The 4,163-nt window shown below is 41.0% G+C and overlaps 1 protein-coding gene across 1 annotated transcript; it reads right to left on the bottom strand.

The window, feature by feature from the left end:
- Positions 1 to 2,267: 2,267 nt before the first annotated feature.
- On the bottom strand, positions 2,268 to 3,878 carry LOC139928773 (thyrotropin-releasing hormone receptor). The gene is made up of 2 exons (XM_071921428.1): positions 3,099 to 3,878; positions 2,268 to 2,663 (listed from the first exon to the last, which is right to left on the bottom strand). The coding sequence occupies exons 1-2, from the start codon at positions 3,876 to 3,878 to the stop codon at positions 2,268 to 2,270; spliced, it is 1,176 nt and encodes a 391-aa protein (XP_071777529.1).
- Between the last annotated feature and the right edge of the window lie 285 nt (positions 3,879 to 4,163).

Here is a 4,163-nt window from a genome sequence, read left to right as displayed (position 1 = left end):
TTACATTGTTCTTTAAAAGGAAATATAATTGCCTGATTTCTCAGTAATGCCAAAAATATATTATCAATCCTTGTGGCTCATTTTAATTTCACACAAACAAAAATTTCACAAATAATGAGAATTTGCCGAATGTGACATTTGCGAGGCTTGTGAAAGGATTTATTTGAAGTCCAAATATCCAAATAGCTGTTCAGAAATTACAAAAGCCTGTTTACAAAACATGTTACTACATTGCACAGAACAAAACAGCAGAAGCCACCTGTTGAAACATGAGCAATACACAAAAATGGACCAAAATATAAATAGATTCTGATAGGGATTTATACCTAGATCCTAGGATGAACTTGAATACATCATCAGTCATGTTTCATGTTTCACTGGATGTTTCATGTCAAGTTATATAGAGCTGAATAAGTTGAGTTGCAGGGATATGGCCGATGAAATAACAGCACTAAGACAACGGAGGCTCAAAAGTTTATTGACAAGAAACAGCATCACAAAAAGTTGCCACACTTATTTCACATGTTTTAGTAATGTACTTTGTTGCACAGCTCTAGTGGCTAACAATGATTTTCTATCTATTCTCAACAATTTCATCCACTGCCTAATTGGCAGATATTTGGAAGTGAAATTGATTTATAGCTGTCAGAGCCTCATGTCATCACTAAATGCTCATCGTAAGCTCCTGCCTCCCAGTTTGGCAGATTGGTGTTTTAATTATACAAACATTTCTCAGAGGCAGAGCTGCTCTGGAGGCAGAAATAATCACATTGGTTGAGTTTAACCTTAATGGGTGGAGCCAAATAACATGTTTTTTTCTGGCTAATTAAGCTTAGATTGAACCCACATGAATAAAGCAAGAGGTAAGAGAGGAGGAAGCTAACATTATGAAGGCTAGTGCTCTTACTGAAAAATTTAATCCAGCCATATACTACACCAAGTTATCTAGGTTAGCTAGTTAGCCTAGCTGAGCGTCCAAGTTCAATATCTAAGATTGTGTTTGTAGCCCCAAAACACTCCAACCATAAGCACCAAATTATTCCCGCTATAATAATATTCCATTATGTAGCTCTTAACGGTTGTGGCCCTAAACATTTATGCCATGGCCGACTTTGGCTATTCAGATAAGCTAGTTAGCTTGCCTGCTAACCCTCCAAGAGCATGAGTCCAAGGGTCAGAAATTAATGAAAAGAATTCATTGCATTTATATTTTTTATTTATACTTTATTTATTTATGTTTTATATTCATATAGTTTGCCAGTTAGCTTACTTGTGCTCCAAAGAACTGTGGTTCTTTGGCTTCGCCCATTGAGGTTTAACTCAACCAGTGAGATTATTTGTATAACTAATACTCAGTCTGCTCCAGGTTGGAAGTTGTAATTACATGTGATGCATTCAATGCCCCTGGTTAAAAATACCAATAAAATGAACACTGTAACAAGCTGTGTCAGGTCGTCGGGACGGAGCTCCTCATTTAGAGCTGGGCTCTGTGTGTCTGACAGTCTGTGAGGATGTATGCAGAAGGGTTAGCCTCAATCAGCCGCTAGATGGTGTTGAGATTGGACATGCGAGCATGTGTATATTTATTATTACCAATTATGCATGGATGCCCCCTGAGCCCCAGCACCTAAAAAGCGCTAATGCACTTGTTGAAACCAACAGGCACAGAGCTGCTTTGTGCCTCAGGTAGGAAACTGATGTCTTAATTAGTTTACTTGTTGTTGTACATTACTAATATTTGCTCCTTAAGAGTGGTTAGCAAAGGGTGGGGACAGCATCACAAGGCAACACTCACAACACACACCCAAAGAATCAGTGCTCAGCAAATGAGGTATCATATAAAAGTCCATCTTTCCCACTCATAATTACCACGTTGTTTTTGTTCATGTGCACTGAAGTTGCAATTACAATATTTCAGCACTTGAAAGAACCATTCATTTTGTGATTTTGTTATCTACATAAGCATACAGGTGAACATGAAGCACTTTATGATGCCAGTATGCTCCATTAAGTAGCTAAACATGCACCAAAACCTGGTGTTACGCACTGTATTTACAACATAGTTACAAGATTGACACCAAAGTACCACAACTGCTACAGCACAAATAAAATGTGTCACAAAGAACAACGGGAATATAGAATTGACTTCAATAAATACTTTCCCCAGTGGGCATAAATAACAGAAATCTTAAAAACCACTGAAAGAAAGCCTTTTGACAAATAGTTTATCACCCACAAAGCCTATCCTAAATGAACTGTGGCCTTTATCAGGTAATGCTGAATGTGCTTGTGTCATCATCCGTTAAGTTGAACCTCCTGTTAGCGTGACTCACATCCTCCTGCTCGGTGACCGGCTCGTTGCTCTCGTGGGACGAATCCTTGATGGCACTGTAATACATCGGTGCATTGTACTTGGCCGCCTTCTCCTGGCTCCGGCCCTCGCACTTGCAGAGCTTTTTGAAGGCGATGCGGAACTTCTGGGACATGAGGTTGTAAACGATGGGGTTGATGGCGCTGTTGGTGTAGATGCACATCCGGCAGAAGAGCAAGAACCAGGTGTTGTGGTAAGGTGGGTCCATGAAGGAGTTGACCACCACCAGTGTTCGGTAAGGCATCCAGAGCAAGGCGAAGAGGATCACCACCACGGCTAGCATCTTGGTTACCTGAAGTTATGACACACACAGAGAGAGAGAGAGAGAGAGAGCAGGGAGAGAAATATGCAATTTTCTGACAACAATTATGTAGAATAGAACAAAAATTGTTTTAATGGACCAGCTGTATGCCATTAGTCACTGAAAATCTCATTTAACATTGAATTTTAGCACATCAAGACACATTAGAGATGATGACGTGGATAATAGATTTGGAAAATCTTACCCCTAACAAATGTGTTCAGTTACCAGAAATATTGTTGCAAGGAGACTGGTTGAAAAAGAGGTTATTTAATCAGAGATAATCATTAATATTACATTATTATCTGACAAAGGTGGGTAATGATCCTTTTTGGATTGAATTTCTCCAGAACTCCTTTCATTTTCATTTATCTTTTGGAGTGTGGTGTCTATTCTAGTGTGTCTAGTGTCTAGTGTTTCCAGTACCTGTTTTCTTGCTGAGACCGCACCCTTGTTGGCCTTGACCATGCTGTTGCAGTGGCCCTGGTGCACCGACCCTCCGGCTCTCTCACTGAGGTGCGACGGCAGGGGGCTCATGAACAAAATCCTTGCAATAAGCCCGTACAGCACAGTGGCCACAATGAGGGGGATTACATAAAACAAAGTGAAGTCCAGAAAATAGATTGGCATGTAGAGGCTCCTGGAGACGCGGTAGCCGCAGGTGACCACCACGCCGTTGGTGTACACGGTTTCATCTGTGTCCACTAAAAAGAACCACATGATGCAGTAGAGCGAGGTGAAGATCCAGACGCAGGCGATGATTCTCTTGGCCCGGGAAACGGTGCATATGAACTGTGCCTTGATGGAGTGGCAAATGGCAATGTAGCGTTCAATGGTGAATGCTGTGATGGAGCAGGATGACACGTTGATGCCCAGGTACTGAAGATAAGTGATGCACAGGCATCCTGAATAACCATATATCCAGAAGGCTACAACATCAGAGATATTGGGCAAACCTGCAGCCAGAAGGACAATGAGGTCTGCTATAGCCAGACTGACAAGGTAACAGTTAGTCGGGGTCACCATGTGCTTAGTGCGCAGCACAACTAACACCACCATGACATTTCCAGCAATTCCAACTCCACAGATGAGCATTGTCAAAAATATAGTTATGACCTGCTCTTCAAGAGGGGTCAGTGGCATTTCTGTCAAATTAACAAGCTGGGTGAAATTGACATTCTGAATGATGGTTGTGTTGTTCTCCATTGTATTTCAGTCCTGTGGCCGCACTTCAATTGATCTTCAGGGGCATGAAACAAGAATCCTTGAAAAATGAGACAGAAATATGGATCCGTAGCTGCCCAAGGTATTTCAGAAGTGATATAACAAGGCCCCTAAGACTGAGCAGAAATAAATTACTCCAACACTTACAATTGATTTAGGGCAAGAAAATAAAAGTGTGGAAGGATAAATAAGTATTTTAGAAATATTGTACAAAAGAAATTGACAGCTTACCATAGTTTTGCAAAAGGCGGTGTTCACTCCGACAAG

This window comes from Centroberyx gerrardi, chromosome 14 (assembly GCF_048128805.1).
Source record: "Centroberyx gerrardi isolate f3 chromosome 14, fCenGer3.hap1.cur.20231027, whole genome shotgun sequence".
In the NCBI taxonomy this organism is placed as follows: Eukaryota; Metazoa; Chordata; class Actinopteri; order Beryciformes; family Berycidae; genus Centroberyx; species Centroberyx gerrardi.
Note: the sequence above shows the minus strand (reverse complement) of the source record. Positions and strands in the feature narration are given on the sequence as shown.